The following is a 21,814-nucleotide window of genomic DNA, read 5'->3' on the forward strand; positions in this document are numbered from 1 at the left end:
CTACCATGACAAATCCTTGCGAGGTAGGTATTACTGTCTCTACATTACCAATAAAAACCGGAGACCAAAGAGTGAGGGACTTGGAGCCAGTCAGGAGCCTCAGGGACAGGGCATCCTGGCCACCTGTTTTGGGCTCTGAACAGGACATACCTTTCTCTTGTCTCCCACAGTCTCTATTTATGTAGGTTATATATTGTATAGATATAAAACAACAACACACAATGACATTATAGAACAATAATCTAATATTTCTGTTTCTTAGTAAAATATGTTAAGCACAGTATTTAAATTGCATTTCTCTGAAAAGCATTTGGTATATTAAATAGCAGAAGGTATATTAAATAGCTCTATAAACATTTGCTGGCATACTCTTAACAGCATAATGATTCTAAAGAGATTAAAATCCACTGATACATACAGACCTTCCCTTTATAAATACCATAAACTAATCAAAAACATGAAAAACTACTTTATTCTCAAAATGCAGACTAATAGCTTGCTGGATATTAGCAGGTAACTACATAATTTTTCTGAACTTGAGAGAAAGGATACATATTGCTGGCTGTGGTTTGAAAAGACCTATTCGGTAGGGGGGAAATGCAGTTGAAAGTTGAAAAGACTGCTATTTCCACTTTGTATCCATTCTGAAGAATTCAGACATTATCAAAAGACGTTATCTCACTTGGAACTAATGGTGAGGTGAATATAGGGATGCTATGTTATAAGAACATTTTTTGAAAAGAGAAAATGATGTGAAAAAAACCCTCATGATATTGGAAGAAAATGAAAAAGGAAGTGAAAAGGGTATTGTTCAAGAGAGTTGAAGGCTGGCATGAGATGTAGGCTGGTCATGCTTAGCTGATTGTACAGGCCTTGGAGAAGGCTAACAAGGACACACTTGGTGTTATCAGCCTCTTCTCCAAGGCAAAATCCTCACCTTCCTTCGAAAACCAGTAGTTCTCAGCATGGTGTTAAAGCAAGCACTCACTTCATGCTAGGCTTCCTAAGAACTGACCAGGAAGGTCAGCAGAAAGGTCCTGAGACCAGCGAGGGCTAAGAAACATGAATCAAAGTTTTAAAATCTGTATGCATACATAAAAACTAACTTCTAAGCCAGGATGACATTCTCAGTCTAAAGTAACAAGTACAAAAGTCTTAAACGTAGTGCATACAGAGCTAAGATATTGTTAGATAGATATGACATGTTCAGAGAACATTTTTCATAAGTGTGCTTTTTCCCTAAAAAAAAGACATATTAAATTGTTTTTCGCTCCTCAAGTCCTGTAGGTATAAATATGAAATTCAGAGCTGTTAGGTCAGTTTGTTCACTCTCATTGTATGCTCAAGGGCTCCTTCCCACTTGTGTTGTAGCTGGCAGTTTTGTTGGAGGGGGGTTTGAGTTTGAACAAGCTTGAGCAGTTTGGCTGCTTAGTTGGCTGTAAGGTTTTGGCATAAGGGGAGTACCAGTCCCTTTCAAACACATCTTTAAGTTGCTTAATGATGCTTCTGTTGTTCCTCACATCTGCCTGGTTGATAACAAGGCCGGTGCCAGCATTCTGGGTAAAATCATTCCCAACCCAGTCAAAATTTCCTGCAAACAAAGAGACAACAGTGAGGAATTAGGCTCCACTGGGAATAATTTCAGTGTAATGAAATGCAGAGAAGATTCTATTTTAACAAAATCAAAACACCCAGGACTAATGACAGAGAGAGGCTGAATTGTGTTGACAGCTCTAGAAAAAAAATTCAAGAAGCCTTACATATGGCATATTAATATTTGCATAGTATTTTGGCATTTTCTTCAGCTTTGCTATAGTTGAAACTCAAAACAAGGAATCTGCTGTTCTTTTTTGTAAATGTTATTTCTTATTGACATTCACAAGACACACTAAATACAGCAACATTTAAAATATATAGGAATACACTTTAAAATCCTGTGAATAATTACTACCATCTGAAAGAGACAACATCTAATTCATATATACAAATGAGGGATTCTAATTATAAGCCCAAGAAGCTTTCACATCGAGGAAAAACTGAAGCTAGGGAAGAACACACCTTAACTCAGGACACAAACACTAAGAATCATTTCCCAGGCACAGGAGCAGGCCTCTTGACCCAAGAATCAGGGCAGCAGCTGTGAGCACAGGCTTTCCTGACTGATGTCTTGGTGTTGGCGGGTTTACTCAATTTCTAGGACTGCTATCACAAAGTAATCACAAATTGGGAGACTTAACTTATTCACAGTTCTGGAAACAAAGTTACACAGTGTGAGTGGGATGGGTTCCTTCTCATGACTATCTTTTTCCTCTCTTCCAATGTCTTCCCTCTGTGTATCTCAGTGTCCAATTTTTTCTTTTTCATAAGAGTATCAGGCCCATCCTAATAACTTCACATTAACTTTGTCTTTATCAAGACCCTATCTACAAATCAGGCCACATAATGACATACTCCAGATTAGGACCTCAACGTATAAGTTAGTTATTCATTCATTCATTCTCCAAATAAATTGTTTATTTAATGACTAAATTTCAGGCATTTAATAAGCAAAACTTTAGGAATACAGTGATTTTCCCTACCACACCCACCTTCCCAGGCATCCTCCTCTTCCCTCTTCCATTAGATCCATTTTCAATTTACTTTATAAACAGAAGGCTAACTCTATACTGAGTAAAGAGTTCAACAATTTGCATGAAATACAAACCAAAAAGAAGTAAAAAAAACCTGCTACTCAACTGTCCAGACAAGGGTTGTTCAAAGTCATTGCATCTCAAAGTTAATTTGACTTCTTTTTTTAGAAACTTAATTAACTTTAAAGAAACACCCAAGAATGATACCTCTTTTGCAAGCACTTAGACATAACTATAACTAATGAGACATAAAAATATCCTCCACTTAATACATTAAAAGAAAGTAAGTCCTTCAACAAGTTTTATCATTAATTAAGGCAGCACCTAAGTAAACAAGCAATGGAGTTGGCATAACTAAAACTTAGGAGGCATAAGAATATCCTGCACTTAATAAACTACACTGAAATAAATCTTTGAGAACAAGTTTTAATGTTAACTCTCATAATATAACTCTTTGAGGACAGAGGTCCTGCATGGGAAGTTAGTGCACAGTGACTCCTGTTAATTTAACAATTAACACTCTAATGTATGATGTCAGTGATCACCCAAGGCCCTTGACATGAGCTGCCAAGGCTATGGAAGCCTTCTGAATCCACTGACTCCTTCAGTATTTAGAGAAAAGTACATCCTTCTTTATGACCACTTCTTTACACTGAGGTCTCATGCAGAGAGATCCTTCATGTAGAACATTTTTTGCCACAGTGTCCTAGCTATCCAGGCCTGAAATGTTCTAAAAGGCTTTTCAATCAGACCAGAATGTCTTAAGGGCTGATTCTGAGGTAAGAGTGCTACTTAAAGTGATTGCCATTCTATGAGTAGGCTGTATGGACTCCTTTTTAATTCTATCTATTATTATCACCAGACACTTAATCCTATATATATGATCACTTTAATACTTAATCCTATACACATGATCACTTTAATACTTAATCCTATGCATACAATCACTTTAACACCTAAATTGGTATTTTTACCACCCAGCTTAAGGGAATTTGGGGTCCCATGGCAAATTTTTAAACTGTACCCTTAGAAATAAGTCTTCAGGAATGTATGCAGAACTATACAATTTACAGTTACAAACTTCATACACTTCATACAACTTAGGAACATGGTGATTATTCCCATGGTGCCCACCCTCCCACCTATACTCCCAACCTTTTCTTCCTCTCTTATTCCCACTTTTTTTTTTTACTAAGATCTACTTTCAATTAACTTCAGATTAACTATGTTAAGAGTTCAACAAATAGTATAAAAAATGTTCCTCAACAGTCAAGACAAGGGTTTTTCAAGTCATTTCTTGTCAAAGTGTCAATTTCACTTCTACAGATTGCCTTTTTAGGGGCTCTATTATCATAGATCAAGGAGACCATCTGCTAATAAGATTCATCCATTTTGTTGCAAATGACCAGATTTTTTTTTTACTGATGTGTAGTATTCCATGATGTATATATCCTGTAAATTTCTTTATCCAGTCTGAAGTTGATGGGCATTTAGGTTGATTCCATGTCTTAGCCATAGTGAACTGAGTTGCAGTAAACATGCGGGTGCCTTGTGGTATGTCTTGAAATCTGATATTGTGATGCCTCTGGCTTTGTTATTGTTGTATAAGGTTGCTTTAGCAGGGTCAGTGCCATAGTGTAATCCGTTAATCCTCTGCCTGTGGTGCTAGCATCCCATATAGGCACCAGTTCTAGTCCCGGCTGCCCTTTTTTTTTTTTTTTTTTTTTTTGGACAGGCAGAGTGGGCAGTGAGAGAGAGAGAAAGGTCTTCCTTTGCTGTTGGTTCACCCTCCAATGGCTGCCGTGGCTGGTGCACTGCGCTGATCCGAAGGCAGGAGCCAGGTGCTTCTCCTGGTCTCCCATGGGGTGCAGGGCCCAAGCACTTGGGCCATCCTCCACTGCACTCCCGGGCCACAGCAGAGAGCTGGCCTGGAAGAGGGGCAACTGGGACAGAATCCGGCGCCCCGACCGGGACTAGAACCCAGTGTGCCGGCACCGCAAGGCGGAGGATTAGCCTAGTGAGCTGCGGCGCCAGCCTCCGGCTACCCTTCTTCCAGTCCAGCTCTCTGATATGGCCTGGTAAAGCAATAGAAGATGGCCCAAGACCTTGTGCCCCTGCACTCATGTGGGAGACCAGGAAGAAGTGCCTAGCTCCTGATCGGTACAGCTCTGGCAACTGCAGCCATTTGGGGAGTGAGCCAATGAAAGGAAGACCTTTCTCTCTGTCTCTCCCTCTGTCTGTAACTAACTCTCAAAATAAAGTCATAAAAAAGTTTGCTTTAGCTATTCGAGTTTTCCTGTGTTTCCATATGAATTTCAGCATCATCATCTATATGAGAAGAGTGTCCTTGGTATTTTGATTGGCATTACATTGAATCTGTAAATTGCTTTTGGAAGTATGGGCATTTTGATGATCTTGATTCTTACAATCCAGGAATATGGAAGATTTTTCCTTTTTTTGTATCTTTTTTTTAATGTTTTATGATTCTCAATGTAGAAATCTTTGCCATCCTTGGTTAAATTTATTCCAAGCATTTGACTTTTTTGTTAGCTATTGTGAATGGGACTTATCTTCAAAGTTCTTTCTAAGCTATGGCTTTGTCTGTGTATTCAAAGGTTGTTGATTGTTGTGTATTGACTTTATATCCTGCTACTTTACCAAACTCTTTCATGAGTTCCATTAGTTTCCTATTGGAGTCTTTTGAATCCCCTATATATAGAATCATGTCATCTGCAAATAGTGTGTTGTCAATTTTTACTTCTCAAAAAACCAGTTCTTTTTTGCTGCTCTTTTGTATTTTTTTCAATTATGCTTATTTATTCTCTAATTTTAATTATTTCTTCTCTTCTAGTCTTGGGTTTGGTTTGCTGTTTTTCTAGGTCCTTGAGATGCACTGATAGCTCACTTGGTATGTTTCCAATTTCTTGAAGTAACAATTGCTACAAACTTTCCTGTTAACATTGCTTTTTGCTGTATAAGTTTTGATGTTGTACTGCCATTTTATTCATTTCCAGAAATTCTATGATTTCTCCAATTACCCACTGTTCATTCAGAAGCATATTTTTCAGTCTCCATGTGTTTGTAGAGATTCCTGAATTGCTGATGCCCAGCTTCATTGCATTGTGGTATGAGAAGCTGCATGGTATGACTTCTAATTTTTTGAATTTGCTTAGACTTATTTTATGGCTTAGCATGTAGTCTATCCTATAGAAGTTCCATGCACTGATGAGAAGAATGTGTATTCTGCAGCTATATGATGGAAAGTTCTGTATATACCTGTTAGGTCTATAGTGTTGATTAACTCTGCTGTTTCCCTGTTGATTTTCTGTCTGGTTGATCTGTCCATTGCTCAAAGTGGGGTATTAAAATCCTATATTACTACTGTATTTGAGTCAATTCTCTCTTTAGATCCTGTAACATTTCTTTTAAATAGCCATGTGTCATGTAATTAGGTACATACATGTTTATAATAGTTACATCTTCCTGTTGATCCCTTAATCATTATTAACAGTTTTTTTGTGTTAAAGTCTTTTTTGTCTGATATTAGGATGGCTACTCCAGCTCTTTTTTGTTTTTTGTTGGCATGGAACATTTCCCTATTTTTTGACTTTCAGTCTGCATGCATCTTTGTTGGTGAGATGTATTTCTTGTAGGCAGCAAATAGATAGGTTTTGTTTTTTTAATTCATTTAGCCAGTCTGTGTCTTTTACCTGGAGAGTTGATGCTATTTGCATACAAGGTGACTACTGATAAGTAGCAACTTTGCTCTGCCATTTTCCCATAAATATTCCTATTTTTTAACCTTGGATTTCCTTTGTACTTTTATTGGGAGATTTTTTGCCTTCACCTTCCTTCATAGTGATATCCATGTTTCTGTGTTTGAGTGTAGCACATCCTTAAGAATCTTTTGCAAGACTGGCTGGGTAATGATAAATTATTTCAATTTCTGTTTATTATGGAAGGTCTTTATTTCACCTTTGTTCATAAATGAAGACTTTGCAGGCTACAGTATTCTGGATTACAGAAAAAAAGAGGCGCAGCAGGTTAAAGTCCTGGCTTGAAGCACTGGCATCTCATATAGGCTCCAGTTCTAGTCCCAGCTGCTCCACTTCCGATCCAGCTCTCCACTATTGCCTGGAAAGCAGAAGATGGCCCAAGTCCTTGGGCCCCTGCACCCACGTGGGAGACCTAGAGGAAGCTCCTAGCTCCTGCCTTCGGATCAGCTCAGCTCTGGCCGTTGCAGCCATTTGGGAAGTGAACCAGCGGATAGAAGACCTTTCTCTCTGTCTCTACCTCTCTGTGTAACTATTTCAAATAAATAAATCTTTTATAAAAAAAAAGACTTGGATATATCTCACCATTCTCTCCTATCCTGTAGAGTTTCTGATGAGAAATCTGCTGTGAGTCTAACTGCAGATCCTCTGTAAGTAATTTGGCATTTCTCTCATGCATATTTTAGAATCTTCTATTTATGTTTTACTGTGGTTTGATTACAAAGTTTCATGGCAAGGATCTTTTCTGGTCATGTCTATTAGGAGTTCTTTGTGCTTCCTGTACTTAGATGTCCCTTTCTTTCTCCAAACCAGGGAAGTTTTCTGCTATTATTTCACTAAACAGGCCTTCTAACCTTTCTCTCTGTCCATGCCTTCAGGAACTCCTAGGACCCATATGTTGGGTCATTTGATAGTAGCCTGTAGATCCCCAACAGAGCTTTTTATTTTTCTATTTTCTTTTTCTTGTGTTTGGTCTGATTGTATAATTTCCTGCACTTTGTCTTCTAATCTTCTAAGTCAGATAGCCTTTCTTCTGCTTTACTGATTCTGTTAGGGCTTTCCACTGCATTTTTATTTACTCTACTGAAATTTTCATTTCTCGTATTTCATTGATTTCCCTTTAAGATCTAAATTTCATAGGAGAAATCTTTCACGTGATGTATAGATTTCATTTGCTTCTGATTCTAATAATCCTATCATCAATATTTTTGAATTCTATTTATGGCATTTCTTCAATCTCTTCATCATCACAGTCTAGTATTGAAATATTGTGTTATGTGGGAGCGTCACATTGTCTTCCTTATTTTTATTTCTTGAATTGGTGTGTTTATTATTTGGTGTTTGTAGAGATTGTCATTGGTTTCTTCTATGTTTTTTCACTGTAGAAGCTTTTGTCTTTGGAGTATGCTTCTATGGATTAGTGAAGTATCTAATTTTTCAGTGCATACTGAGAGGCATGTGGTAGGTGTGGCCAGAGAGCTGTTCAGTGCTCCAGGGTGAAGGGAGTGTCCAAGGTGACACCTCCACTGGGTGTGGTAAATCTTTTTTTTTTCTTTTTTAAATCAGAGGCCAGGTTTCTTCTGCTCTGTTGGCATAGTTGGCTCACCTCCTCTCCTCAACAAGACCAATGCCTGGGTGCTAGCCCCAGTGGGTATAATCTTCATCAGCATTGCCACAGAACCACACAAAGGATCTTTGAAGTTCTCAGTGTAAACACAGATTCTGTAGCAATGTCTTGCACCAGGGAATCAAGGAGCCCTGAGTGTGTGTAGTCTCCTACAATGACAGCCCGAAGTCCCAGCACACAAGCCTCCCAAAGTCATGAGCGCCCAGCTCCCTGCCAGTTCTCCCCACCAGACTCTGGTGTCTCCACTTGGTCACTGGGCATGGATACGAACTGGCACAGCTCTTACGTATGTCCAAAATGGTGCCCACTCTATCGGCTTGTTACAGGATGCCATTGCAGGGTGATTGGGGAGAGAGAAATGTGCCCCCTTCCATTTTTTCTCAATTAGTTTGGCAGGTAAACTATCCCCACAGAGCTCTAAGCCTGATTCTCTCCAGGCTCTTCCTGCAGCTTATCACTGGTGGCTTGGGCTCTTGCAGACTGATCTTACCTCACTTTCCAAAGCTGGTGCAGAGGCTCCTGGTTGCTGGGGTCCTGTATTGTGCATCTGTGTGCACACATTGTTGTGCACACATAGTTCTACATATCCCTCTAATTTTCATATAGTTTCCTCTGCCATTTTCTCCCTAACTCTTCCCTGAGACTGCACTCTACTTTTTAAACTATCTTCTGCTAGGCTGTAACAGTAAGCTCCATCCCTACTCCACCATCTTAATCCTTCAAGTTGTTCCTCAACATATGGGTTTTAAGGGGACATGATTCAGCTATGTCAGGTATTCATTCTTGGACTTGCCCCAGAACAGGCTGATAATGTCTACTGCTATGCACATGTAGTCCATCTTCAAGATGGCAGCTAAGAAAGGACTGGACTACCCATAACTCTTACATGCGTCTCTGGTCTCTGGTATCCAACAAAGAGTGTTCCTGAGAGAGAGAACAATGGTTTCTCCCCTGAGGCCACACAACCATTTATTTCTATAATTTTTATTGTCATTTAATGTATACTTATTTACTGAGTGCTTAAAGTCTACAGGTACAATGTTAGGGGTTTTGAATATGAAATAAAATGACTGTCCCTGCCTTCAAGGAGTCCAGGAAGGAAATAAAACATACATGATAGTGTAAGAGATGGATTTACACAATGCCATGAGGGAAGGAGAGAAGGAATTTCTCTCTGGTTCAAAATGTAAGGAAAGGAGCATTCTACTGAGTAATCAGAGATACATAGAAATTTGATAGGAAAATGGAGAGCCACACCCTCAAGGGGAGGGTTACTTCCTGAGGACACACAATGTGGCTGGGATATTGAAACATGAAGGGGAGGAGTGAGGGATGAAGTTGGAATATATGAGACTTTGAGAGTAGAGAAAGTATCATTTGTTAAGTTCCTGCTATGAGCAAACCACTGTAGTTTGCGTTTGTGTCATTATTTCATATGGTTGGTAGGATTTACCTCCACCTTACAGATTAGGATTAGGAGGTCAAAGAGGTGAACACTAATCATGGAGGACTCAGATCTCAGACTCTATGAAGTAAATACAATACTATAAACCAAGATGTATTCTCACTGAACAATTCTGAGCAAGGTCAAGACTGAAAAAGTTATTTTATAAAGTACCACCAGCCCAAGTCTGTTCTAAGCTCCAAGTTTTGTTCTCTTTCAATAAGAGCTGGTTCCATAAAGGGAACTGAAGACTTTCTAAGTGTGTACCCTCTTGGCATATTGGAAAATGATTCCTTTGTCTCTCGTTCTATTCTTAAATTTATTTCTCACAGTTTAAGAATACCAAGTTATTAAGTCAGATTTGTCAGCACACAGAATGATCTCCCCCATCACCTTCCTCTGCTAATAAACATCACAATGGTGTTGTCAGCAGCTTCACGAAAGGCATACATTTGGATGAATTTTTTTTGCTATAAATTAGTGAATCATCTACCAAATAACACATAATATTTTCAGGTCTCTACACACTGTTTTTTTCCTTCAATGCATTGGATAGAGCCAAGGTCCAGCATCTTGTGATGCTTTCACATGCAAACACAGTAATTTCTACACCAGTGTGATCCAGTTTTTCCATATTTCACTTCCCAATGGTTTGGGCAAACATCAAAATCACATATATGCTTCAAAAACTTTTAATTGGGATGCAGCATCAGCATCCCCTTTCCCCCCAAAATGCATGTTGAGGCCCTAGTTGCCAGAGCTGTAGTATGTTTCAAAGCAACATTCCAGTGAGTGTGCAAGACCTTGTTGGGAAGCTATATGAGACTGCTGAGTGTGTTCATTCCCTACCATAGCCTCACCTCCCATCAGCCAAGTTTGAGGCACTTGACTCAAATATATTCTGGAGAATTCAAAAAGTCAGAGAGATAACACTTTTTGCAGATCCTTCTGTAAGTGTTGTGAAAATTTAATGGAGCCGTAATTCCATGACATGTCCAGTGTAAATTTTCTTAATTTTGTATTCCCAGCAAGTGTATGAGTGACAACTTGGGATTTCCAGAACATGCTGATAATTATTTAAAATATCACTGAATTTTCTCTTAGTAGTCTCTGAATTTATGTAAATGGAATTATAGTTTAGGTGGTTGATGTTGTGGGATTTGTTTTGCTAAAATGTTATGTGAAACATATACTCAGTTAAAGAAGTATTATGTACGGAAGATGAAGGAAAGGAGCAAGCAATCTTTACAATGAAACTAGATAGGGACAGTGGTTAGGAGCCTTTCAGATATTTTGTTTAACCATTGTTTATTTATCTGTAAAAGGAAAATAATAGCAATAACTCTTTGATAGTGGTATGGGGGTTAAAGAGATTAAATAACTTCCTACCATCCTCCAGCTTTTAACTCTCAATGCTGGAATTCACAGATGGTTTAAAGTGTGAGTGTAATCTAACAAAAAGCTAGAACTGCGTCTTTAAACTCTTCTGTTTCTGAAACCTGATCCATCTCTGCATTTCTCAATAACTGAATCGAAAGCTTTCCCTTTTTATTAAATGATTGAGGGTTTTGACACTCAGTTTAATAAAAGCTGATTTCATTCGATTAACTCCGACCTGTTAAACATGAGAAAATCCAAATAATCACATTTTGAGATACTGAGACAAACAACAGTAAATAATATTCTCAGATTCCAGAGAAACTAGAATGCCATTTTAAAATCACTTCTGTACTCAATGTTAATGTGATACTATAGCCATTAAAGATGAGAAAAGATGGAACATCTTCACATTGGGCTGGCAGGTAGTAACTCTCCAAATGGCTAACAGCAGTGGCTAGGTTCCCTGTCTTCTAGTGCTAGCCTCTTCCCCCTAATGTCCGCATGGCCTGATCATTTCATATCTGTGGCTTCAACTTTAAACTGCAGATAACAGAAGCTGCCCTCCCTATTGACAATGCTGCTAAAATAATAAAAAGATAAATCAAGTACTGTACAAAGTTAAAAGGGTAAAGTTCTTATTCACTGAATTCGAGATTGAGAAATTAAGAAATTCCATATATCAGCATTTCAGAAGCATATATTTTCTGCTTTTTAGGGTGCCATTTCATGTGTGCTACACAGTAACCATACTGCTAATTTTGGATGGCATGTGCCTTCTTTTTATAGATAATTTAAACTCTTCCTATGAGTTATGACAAGTTAAGGCGTTGCCCTGAATTCACAGACATCATGGAATATTGGAACAGATTTGATACAAAAGTAAATAATTCCACCAATACATAATGGTTTCTGCTTCTGGAGCTGTATTACCTATAGAGTGGTAGCTGGCAATCATCAGGTGTTATCTATGTTCCAGGTACTTTGCATATATTATCACATTTAAATTTCATCCAATGAAGTAGAAATTATAAATTCCATTATGCAGATGAGGAAACTGAAATTTTAGAGTGCTCAAGTAAATTGTCCCAAAGTAAGACATTCAGGAAACTGCAGGGGTGGGCTCATTGCCTGGGTAATGTTATGTTACTGAAGGTCTCCAATGCTTGCCTCCCAGGACTCATAAAAGACTGGCATGGTTCTGTGGGCAAGGGAGTGAGCACCATGCTGGTTCCAGCACCAGGACTTTGTGAATCACTGACCTCCTCACCTATAAATGAGGACAGTAGCCCAAAGAATTTCTACAAAACATTGCTGAGAATGCATCTCCTATGGTTTCCTAGAATGAGTTAGGTCATAGAGGAGATGATGTTTGGCTAAAGAGCTCCTTTCCCTACTCCTCCTGTTGACTGACCTCCAGGTCTTCCCATCAGCCAAGGGTCTCAAGGCTCTGCTTTGACACTTACCAATATAAGCTGCTCCATCTGTCACCATGTATTTGTTGCGATTTAATTTAGGAAAGGTGTGATTCTTTTGTTCCTTTGCAGCACAAGCATTTTCTCTTTCCAGATCAAAAAATTTCTGTAAGAAAAAAAAAAGCAGGTGAATAAAGCATGTTTCTGGTCTTGTTCAAGAGTACAAAAGAGTGTATTATCCAAATATCAACAATAGACCTCCTACTGGGTTATTAAAAACCATAATCTTGTTGCTTTGTATAAAGGAAGCTACTTTTTTGTTCTTAAATGTATATAGGAACAAAAGAGAAAATTAGCATGCTCAACTAAGTCTCTAATCAACAGTTTTAAGCTACAAAATGGACAAAAAATTCAGTCTTTCAACAAGATGAGAGTCAGAAGCTTGTTTAATTCTCATTGTCCTATTCATTAGGGTGCACTGGCATTTACTGCGTGCCTCAGGGTGCTTTCTGCCAAGCATGCCAGTGAACTGAACGGATATTTTTACATGTTGCATAGTTTATATCAATGAATAGCTAAATAAATTGGGGATTTGCAAAGATCGAAAGAGATTTTGCCACCAGAACAAATCTTTTCTATCTAAACACTTAAGGGTACAAGCTCTTTTAATAGAACACTCAGCAAAAACCACAACTTCTATTAATCCTAACTTCAACTTTATAACCTCCAAAGTAGCATTTCAGTTCACCCAAGGCTAGGGATGGGGGATTCAAGAGTTGGATTGCTGAGAGCAAGAGTGGTCAGGCTGCGCTTCTAAACCTGCTAAGTGCTTAGATGAAGCTTCCAAAGTGAAGCTCATGGGTCTCCAATTACTGATTTCATGGGAAGCAACCAGTCAGTGGTGGAGGTCTCAGGTCTCCTCCATGTTGGAAAATGTTGAGCATTTTCAGAACTGCCTGGCATCTTTCCAGAATGAGTTGTGGCATCATACGTGTTCAAAGGAACAAAAAGAAGATATAATTTATATTTTTAAAAGTACAAAGTGTTCCAATTTGATTTCAGAAAGTACTGAGAGTTGGTCTTTACCTTCTTTCCAGGTTAGAGGAGGGACAATAAACTAGATGATCAGTAAGGAAACTGCTTGTCCCTAAATTCTGAATTTTAGTAAAACTTTTGAGATCCATGGTGCACAGACCAAAATCTACTACTGAAGACCTATCTATTCCTCAGCCAGAGGACCATTCTTTGAAGGCCACATTACCATGCTTATGGGGGAATGCTAGTTGATCCACCTTTATATCCTTACTTCTTGCCTTCTGAAAAACTGCATTGGTTTGTGGGCTCTTTAAATTGACTTACCCAGTAAATGCTTTTAAAATAGAGTTAAAACTTCATGAGGTTACAGGGCTAGTGAGGGTGTCATCACTCAAAAACAGCAGTCACATTATTTGGACATTCTCCTGTAACACATGTCCACATATTTGACTGTTTCCTTTACAAAAAGGTACTCCCTTATAGGGATGGGTATTTAGCTTAGCTGTTAGGATTCTGTTTAGAATGTCCACATCCCATGTTGGAATGCCTGGTTCAAATCCGGGGTTTGAGTCTTGGCTGGTCTACTCCTGATTCCAGTTTCCTACTAACCCACATTTGGGAAGCAGCAGGTGATGGCTCAAGTAGCTGAGTTCCTAGATTGAGGTCCTGGTTCCCAACTTTGGCCTGGCTCAGTGCCTGCCATTATGGGCATTTGAGGAGTGAATGAGCAGATAGGAGCTCTCTGTCTGCCTCTCAAATAAATAGATAGTAAATTTTTGAAAGAGGATTATAGAACTAATGTGGACTGGAAAAATAATAAAGTATACACCCTATATTAAGTCAAGGATGAAGTCACAGCCTGAGGCTGTTATGAGAATTCATTTGTTGAAGGAAGTCAAAAATGGTCCCAAAGAGGAAAAGCTGTTTTATCTGCGAGGTTAAAATGATAGCAAAAATTAGATCTTATTTATTGAGATTTTAGATATATGTTATGGATGACAACAAACACATTTCAAATGTGATTTGCTAATTTATGAAAAAATTAAAACTTGGTCAACTGGGATAATCTTGTGAGTTGCAGCCTCATTCTAGGACCCCCTAATGGATGCAAACCCACATCAATGCCAGAGAAAGTGTGTCCACTCCTCTAAGGACCAAGCTTCCCTGCCTGGTTCCCAAGCCATCTGCTTGTTCAGAGCCCAAGGCTCCTGAAGACTGGCCATATGCAATATTCCAACACCCACTTATCTTGGAAGAGCTCAACACCTATCTGTGTTCTAGATATTGGGACCGTAGCTTTCTTTTCCACCTTGCCTCTCCTAAAAAGAGATGGCCTGTGTTTTACAAAATGGGTAGCAGTGAGCTAACAATGCTTGATTTATTCAAAGAACATGACTCAAAGAGCTGAAGTTGATGAAGTACTATAGAGCTTAAAACAATGTATTCTGCTTTCCTTGCACTCTCTTGCAAATCTCCAATGAAGCCCTTTACATTTCATACTCTGGAGAGTTGTCAACTGTAGGGGCCTTAGTAGCAGGAGTACTGTGGTGTCAGGAAGCAGCGGGGGGGGGGGGGGCAGTAGTAGGAACCCATTGACAGGATCTAAGGGAAACTGAGAAAGGAGATGGAGCAAGTACACCAGATTCAGTGCCCAAGGCCCAGACACTCTCCTCTTTACTGTCTCTAGACCTTGCAAGTCTGTTAGCAGTGCTCCTCTGACCTTACACATACTGACTTCTGGAGTGCATGACTTCACTGGGCTACACACTGGCAGAAAATGGCTAACTAGGCCTGAGTCTGGTATTTGCTCCCTGCTTCACTGGCTCATAGAATCTTTCTTCCCACTCTGCCTTTGGTTAGCTCCCTTTAACTTCATTTATTCATGCATTCACTCATTCAATTTGTTTCACACATTTCATGACAAACATCATGCTAGGCAGTGAGAATATGATAGTGAACTAGACACCTGGTTCCTTGTCTCATTTGAGTTTCCATGGAGCTTAGTAAACACTGTAATTATCTGAAAAACATGTTGTCCTTGAGCTGAAATAATCCTAGGCATTCTCTTGTCCACAGAAAGATACTGAAAACCCAGGATCAGTTCTCCTGTATCTCTGCCTGGCTTTCTGAGGCTGTACCAACTTCTCCTTTGATCCCCCAAATCTGCTGCAAATCAAAGCTGGGGCCTGGATCCAATAAATAAGCTAAGGGAAGGATTGGTTGATTTTTCAAGCAGAAATAAGAGACTAGATAGATCAGATGTTCACTATTCCAAAGAGCTGGGAAACTTGATTGTGCCTGGACAACTTTGAAAAATTCTTTTTGTAACCAAGGCTGATTAAGACTCAGTCCTGTAGCAAATCACAAATAATTGGTGTCATTATGCTTGGTATAATCTTCCCATTCAGGTCTGAGGGTACCACTGAGGTACCATGGGGGAGAGAGGAAGAGAGGGAGGGAGAATATGAATGAATATGGGTGAGAAAAGTTTGGGAATGACAAAGTATCTTCAAATAGTTTGTGGAAAATGTGTTGTGAAAAAACTGTGCATGATACCCCCCCCCACTAAGATAAACTTTTAATTCCATTTTTCTATGAATGTTTTGAAGTACTCCATGTGTACATCAGAAACACTTGGACATGGCTATTACAACATGGAAATAGCTATAGGCAAGTAGATCAGAAGCCTACTAAGTTTCTCAGACAATTTTGTTGCAAAGATACTGTGAACTAGGATCAACTCCTTTAACTGTTCATGGCTTACCACTAGGGGACCCCCAATCTTTCCTTCTTTGAATGGCAGTGTTTTTTTGTTTTGTTTTGTTTTTGTTTTTGACAGAGTGGACAGTGAGAGAGAGAGACAGAGAGGAAGGTCTTCCTTTGCTGTTGGTTCACCCTCCAATGGCCGCCGCAGCCAGCACACTGCGCTGATCCGATGGCAGGAGCCAGGTGCTTCTCCTGGTCTCCCATGGGGTGCAGGACCCAAGCACTTGGGCCATCCTCCACTGCACTCCCTGGCCACAGCAGAGAGCTGGCCTGGAAGAGGGGCAACCGGGACAGAATCTGGCGCCCCGACCGGGACTAGAACCCTGTGTGCCAGCGCCGCAAGGCGGAGGATTAGCCTAGTGAGCCGCGGTGCCGGCCTGAATGGCAGTTTTAATTGTGTTCCCTGTTGTTTGAAAATGAGGTCCCCTTAACCAAGGTAGTGATATTTTGTGGGCATTGAGAGTTCCCTGCGTGGAAAGAACATAGAAATGCCACAAGAAGCAGAGCCCCATCACCTAGAGGGCTTACACATTTCTCAGGGCTCATTTCTTGAATGATAGCACAGAGAATTAGGAAAGACTGAGACTCAAAGGATTAATGGTTCTGAGTCCAGTGCAGAGGAGCAGAGGAAAGTCAAAGATGATCTACAGAGTTAACACATTTCCAGCAATACCAGGTCTCCTTTTCTGTATATGATTGTTGAAAAATTAAACTACCTTTTGAAGTATTTTTCATTCCCAAAGATTATTATCCTAGCTTGTACTAGAAGTTTACATGTCTGTGTATGCTTACAGTTTTCGTAGACATGCAAGGAGTATGAACTCTTTTATTCAATAGTACTTACAACATAATACTTACAACTTTCAAACTGCAGTTGGCTATTTCAGTGCAAATAGCTTTAAGAGAGGAAATAAAGTTAAATGTGAGGGGATCAGTTTTCTTCCAGAAGCTTATAAGGAGTCGAACTTTAACGCTTCGTAAAACTAATGCTTCTCTTATTTTTCCATCCAAGTCGGGCCAGTATGTCCTGAAGAAATAATATCCATGTAGATAAAAATAAAGAAAATATTTTATCTTTAGGAAAGAGATTCACAAGATGACAGATAACATTTTGTTACTCTGATCATTATTTTATTCTGTAATAGACAAGGGGATTTCAAAAGTTCATGCTACAAAAATTTTTTGGGTACAAAAATCTTGACATTTATGCAGTTTTTTTTACAATATGAATTTTCCATGAACTTTTAGAAGACCCCTTAAATAAGTAAACTTGCAAGGAAGGTTGAAAAACCATGTGTCTCTTGAGTTAGACATCAGAGATAATGCTTTACTGGCACTTGCCACAGCCTAAAATGAGATCTTCCATCACTAGAGTCTTGCATTGTGTGGGCTCCGTCTGTGTGGACAGACGGGCGACTACCATGAGTCACTCTCATCACATCTCCAACCTTACTCAGGAATCACTCCATATGAATCATCTTTCCAAAGGAACTCAGGACCCTTTCTCCTTCAGTCTCCAATGCCACTTAAGCCTCTCATCTTTAGTAACTGCCTCCCTCCCCAGCCCCTGCAATGAACTTGGTTCTGGTTATCTGAGCTTTTTCAGACTGTTCTCGGTGTTGTCTGTCCTGATCATGCCTCACATGACTCCACTGTCTCCCGCCTTTCCCACTGGACACTTGGAGTCCTCCGCCAGGCACACAGCTTCTCCTGTGGGCTCAGCCTCCTCCCAGAATCCTTAGCACTCTGCAGTAATCATAGCCTAAGGCCACAATTCTTTTTTTTTTTTTTTTAAACTTTTATTTAATGAATATAAATTTCCAAAGTACGACTTATGGATTACAATGGCTTTCCCCCCATACCGTCCCTCCCACCCACAACCCTCCCCTTTCCCACTCCCCTTCCCCTTCCATTCACATCAAGATTCATTTTCGATTATCTTAATATACAGAAGATCAGCTTAGTATACATTAAGTATGGATTTCAACAGTTTGCTCCCACACAGAAACATAAAGTGAAAAATAATAGATGATTTTTTAAAATGATGATGAAATCAGAGCAGACCTATTGTCATGTTTAATCCCAGTGAGAGTCAAGTTGGGAATTGATAATTTCTTTCTTTCTTTTTTTTTTTTTTTTTTTTTACAGAGGATCAGGTTAGTATGCATTAAGTAAGGATTTCAACAGTTTGCACCCCCATAGAAACACAAAGTGAAATATATTGTTTGAGTACTCCTTATAGCATTAAATCTCAATGTACAGCACATTAAGGATAGAGATCCTACATGAGGAGTAAGTGCACAGTGACTCCTGTTGTTGACTTTACCAATTGACACTCCTGTCTATGGCATCAGTAATCTCCCTATGCTCCAGTCATGAGTTTCCAAGGCTATGGAAGCCCTCTGAGTTCTCTGACTCTTATCTTGTTTAGACAAGGTCATAGTCAAAGTGGAGGTTCTCTCCTCCCTTCAGAGAAAGGTACCTCCTTCTTTGATGGCCTGTTCTTTCCACTGGGATCTCACTCGCAGAGATCTTTTGCCAGAGTGTCTTGGCTTTCCATGCCTGAAATACTCTCATGAACTTTTCAGCCAGCTCCGAATGCCTTTAGGGCTGATTCTGAGGCCAGAGTGCTATTTAGGACATCTGCCATTCTATGAGTCTGCTGAGATTCTCACTTCCCATGTTGGATCACTCTCCCCTTTATTTACTCCATCAGTTAGCGTTAGCAGGTACTAGACTTGTCTATGTGCTCCCTTTGACTCCCAGTCCCTTCACCATGACCAACTGTGAACTGAAACTGATCACCTGGAACAGTGAGATGGCATTGGTACATGCCACCTCGATGGGATTGAATTGGAATCCCCTGGTATGCTTCCAACTCCACCACTTGGGGCAAGTCAGCCTGAGCATGTCCCAAATTATACATCTCTTCCCTCTCCCATTCCCACCACCATGTTCAACAGGCATCACATTTCAGTTAATTTTCAACACTTAAGAATAACTGTGCATCAATTACAGATCTAAACCAGTCATATTAAGTAGAACAGACAAAAAAAACTACTAAGAGGGATAATGTATTTAGTTGTTCATTAACAGTCAGGGCTATGCTGATCAAGCCACCATTTCCCATAGTGTCCACCTCACTCCAACAGGTTTCCCTCTTGGTGTTCAGTCAGTCGTCACCGATCAGGGAGAACATATGGAATTTGTCCCTTTGGGACTGGCTTATTTCACTCAGCATGATGTGTTCCAGATTCCTCCATTTTGTTGCAAATGACTGGATTTCGTTGTTTCTTACTGCGGTATAGTATTCTAAAGAGTACATATCCCATAATTTCTTTATCCAGTCTATCGTTGATGGGCATTTAGGTTGGTTCCAGGTCTTAGCTATTGTGAATTGAGCTGCAATAAACATTAGGGTGCAGACTGCTTTTTTGTTTGCCAATTTAAATTCCTTTGGGTAAATTCCAAGGAGTGGGATGGCTGGGTCGAACGGTAGGGTTATCTTCAGGTTTCTGAGGAATCTCCAGACTGACTTCCATAGTGGCTTGACCAGTTTGCATTCCCACCAACAGTGGGTTAGTGTCCCTTTTTCCCCACATCCTCGCCAGCATCTGTTGTTGGTAGATTTCTGCATGTGAGCCATTCTAACCGGGGTGAGGTGAAACCTCATTGTGGTTTTGATTTGCATTTCCCTGATTGCTAATGACCTTGAACATTTTTTCATGTGCCTGTTGGCCATTTGGATTTGCTCTTTTGAAAAATGTCTATTGAGGTCCTTGGCCCATCTCTTAAGTGGGTTGTTGGTTTTGTTTTTGTGGAGTTTCTTGATCTCTTGTAGATTCTGGTTATTAACCCTTTGTCTGTTGCATAGTTTGCAAATATTTTTTCCCATTCTGTCGGTTGTCTTTTCACTCTCCTGACTGTTTCTTTTGCAGTACAGAAACTTCTCAATTTGATGCAATCCCAATAGTTGATTTTGGCTTTGACTGCCTGTGCCTCCCGGGTCTTTTCCAGAAATTCTTTGCCTGTGCCAATATCTTGAAGGGTTTCTCCAATGTTCTCTAGTAACTTGATGGTGTCAGGTCGTAGATTTAGGTCTTTAATCCATGTGGAGTGGATTTTTGTGTAAGGTGTAAGGTAGGGGTCTTGCTTCATGATTCTGCATGTGGAAATCCAATTTTCCCAGCACCATTTATTGAATAGACTGTCCTTGCTCCAGGAATTAGTTTTAGATCCTTGATCAAATATAAGTTGGCTGTAGATGTTTGGGTTGATTTCTGGTATTTCAATTCTGTTCCATTGGTCTATCCATCTGTTTCTGTACCAGTACCATGCTGTTTTAATTACAACTGCCCTGTAGTATGTCCTGAAATCTGGTATTGTGATGCCTCCGGCTTTGTTTTTGTTGTACAAGATTGCTTTAGCTATTCGAGGTCTCTTGTGCCTCCATATAAATTTCAGCACCATTTTTTCCAGATCTGAGAAGAAGGTCTTCGGTATCTTGATTGGTATTGCATTGAATCTGTAAATTGCTTTTGGGAGAATGGACATTTTGATGATGTTGATTCTTCCAATCCATGAGCATGGAAGATTTTTCCATTTCTTGGTATCCTCTTCTATTTCTTTCTTTAAGGTTTTGTAATTTTCATCGTAGAGATCTTTAACGTCTTTGGTTAAGTTTATTCCAAGGTATTTGATTGTTTTTGTAGCTATTGTGAATGGGATTGATCTTAGAAGTTCTTCCTCAGCCATGGCATTGTCTGTGTATACAAAGGCTGTTGATTTTTGTGCATTGATTTTATACCCTGCTACTTTGCCAAACTCTTCTATGAGTTCCAATAGTCTCTTAGTAGAGTTCTTTGGGTCCTCTAAATAAAGAATCATGTCATCTGCAAAGAGGGATAGTTTGAGCTCTTCCTTCCCAATTTGTATCCCTTTAATTTCTTTTTCTTGCCTAATAGCTCTGGCTAGAACCTCCAGAACTATATTGAATAGCAGTGGTGAGAGTGGGCATCCCTGTCTGGTTCCAGATCTCAGTGGAAATGCTTCCAACTTTTCCCCATTCAATAGGATGTTGGCTGTGGGTTTTTCATAGATTGCTTTGATTGTATTGAGGAATGTTCCTTCCAAACCCAGTTTGCTTAGAGTTTTCATCATGAACGGGTGTTGTATTTTATCAAATGCTTTCTCGGCATCTATTGAGATAATCATATGGTTTTTCTTCTGCAGTCTATTAATGTGGTGTATCACATTGATTGTCTTGCGCACATTAAACCATCCCTGCATACCAGGGATGAATCCCACTTGGTCTGGGTGGATGATCTTTCTGATGTGTTGTTGCATTCTATTGGCGAGAATTTTATTGAGGATTTTTGCATCTATGTTCATCAGGGATATTGGTCTGTAATTCTCTTTCAGTGCTGTATCTTTTTCTGGCTTAGGAATTAAGGTGATGCTGGCTTCATAGAAAGAATTTGGGATGACTCCCTCTTCTTCGATTGTTCTGAATAGTTTGAGAAGAATTGGAGTTAGTTCTTCTTTAAACGTCTGGTAGAATTCAGCAGTGAATCCATCTGGTCCTGGGCTTTTCTTTGTTGGGAGGGCCTTTATTACTGTTTCAATTTCTGTCTCAGTTATGGGTCTGTTTAGGTTTTCGATGTCTTCCTGGTTCAATTTAGGCAGGTTGCATGTGTCCAGGAATCTATCCATTTCTGATAGGTTTCCCTGTTTGCTGGCATACAAGT

General features: G+C 39.6%; 1 protein-coding gene across 6 annotated transcripts in view; it reads right to left on the reverse strand.

Moving 5' to 3' along the window:
- Positions 1-222: 222 nt before the first annotated feature.
- PLD5 (phospholipase D family member 5) overlaps positions 223-21,814 on the reverse strand; it is a 410,403-nt gene continuing 388,811 nt past the window's right edge. For all 6 annotated transcript variants that reach the window (XM_051820761.3, XM_070055590.2, XM_070055589.2 and 3 more), the window contains 3 exons: positions 16,926-17,094; positions 12,318-12,432; positions 223-1,591 (listed from right to left, as the gene is read on the reverse strand). In XM_051820761.3, coding sequence (XP_051676721.1) covers positions 1,332-1,591; positions 12,318-12,432; positions 16,926-17,094 — 544 coding nt within the window. In that variant the 3' untranslated portion in view covers positions 223-1,331. The remainder of the gene's footprint in view (positions 1,592-12,317; positions 12,433-16,925; positions 17,095-21,814) is intronic.

The sequence above is a fragment of the Oryctolagus cuniculus genome, chromosome 13 (genome assembly GCF_051225735.1).
Source record: "Oryctolagus cuniculus isolate XC-2025 breed Fujian yellow rabbit chromosome 13, ASM5122573v1, whole genome shotgun sequence".
Lineage (NCBI taxonomy): Eukaryota > Metazoa > Chordata > Mammalia > Lagomorpha > Leporidae > Oryctolagus > Oryctolagus cuniculus.